Consider the following 1,209-nt stretch of genomic DNA (forward strand, 5'->3'; position numbering starts at 1 on the left):
GTAGTACTCAGTATTTCTCGGAGTAGTACTCAGTATTTCTCGGAGTAGTAGTCAGTATTTCTCAGAGTAGTGCTCAGTATTTCTCAGAGTAGTACTCAGTATTTCTCAGAGTAGTGCTCAGTATTTCTCAGAACAGTGCTCAGTATTTCTCAGAGTACCACTCTGTACTCCTCAGAGTATTACTCAGTATTTCTCAGAGTAGTGCTCAGTATTTCTCAGAGTAGTACTCAGTATTTCTCAGAGTATTGCTCAGTATTTCTCGGAGTAGTATTCAGTATTTCTCAGAGTAGTACTCAGTATTTCTCAGAGTATTACTCAGTATTTCTCAGAGTAGTACTCAGTATTTCTCAGAGTAGTACTCAGTATTTCTCAGAGTAGTACTCAGTATTTCTCAGAGTACTACTCAGTATTTCTCAGAGTAGTACTCAGTACTTCTCAGAGTAGTACTCAGTATTTCTCAGAGTAGTACTCAGTATTTCTCAGAGTACTACTCTGTACTCCTCAGAGTACCACTCTGTTTTTCTCAGAGTAGTANCTCAGTATTTCTCAGAGTAGTACTCAGTATTTCTCAGAGTAGTACTCAGTATTTCTCAGAGTAGTACTCAGTATTTCTCGGAGTATTACTGTGAAAATGTCAGATTTGTATGCAGGTTTGTTGTCAGGTTGCACACACAGGTCTACCTTGATGGTGATGTAGTTCTTTAGAGATTTAGACATTTTCTCTTCACTTCCTTTAAGATGTAAATGACCTGAAACACAGAAACACTTCATCAGGTCAGATGTTACAGCTGAAATATTCATCGTAGTAAAGCTGAAGAAACATTTCTGTTTGTTTATGATCGTTCATTGATGAAACTAAACAAATGTAAACAGTTTGAGTTAAAGTCTTCAGTCAGCTCAGCTCTGACTCGTCCTGTCAGAGACAACATGTCTACATGAGGTCAAAGTTCAGACAAAAATCTGTGAAAATCCACAGAAAACCTTCAGAAAGTCTGGATCTTAAGAAGGAAATCAGAGATGAGGCTCTGGGGTTTTGGATAGTATTGACTGTTAGCAAAATATCTACTGAATGTCTGGATGAGCTGAATTTATCGTCTACAACAGATTCAAGATGGCTGCCMCAGCTAATCAGCCTCAGAGACCCCAAACAGAAGAAGAWTGGAGAGTTTTACAAAGACTGATACAACATAAGGTGATGATGTCATCAGG

The 1,209-nt window shown here is 38.3% G+C and overlaps 1 protein-coding gene across 1 annotated transcript in view; it reads right to left on the reverse strand.

The window, feature by feature from the left end:
* The window catches only part of LOC106535324 (cysteine--tRNA ligase, mitochondrial), a gene marked incomplete at its 3' end in the record, with an annotated part of 21,097 nt that overhangs the window by 8,046 nt on the left and 11,842 nt on the right, over positions 1-1,209 (reverse strand). Inside the window, 1 exon segment of the mRNA XM_014032302.1 lies at positions 682-749. Within this exon segment, the coding sequence (XP_013887756.1) occupies positions 682-749 (68 nt within the window).

The sequence above is a fragment of the Austrofundulus limnaeus genome, unplaced genomic scaffold (genome assembly GCF_001266775.1).
Source record: "Austrofundulus limnaeus strain Quisiro unplaced genomic scaffold, Austrofundulus_limnaeus-1.0 Scaffold1415, whole genome shotgun sequence".
Classification (NCBI taxonomy): Eukaryota; Metazoa; Chordata; class Actinopteri; order Cyprinodontiformes; family Rivulidae; genus Austrofundulus; species Austrofundulus limnaeus.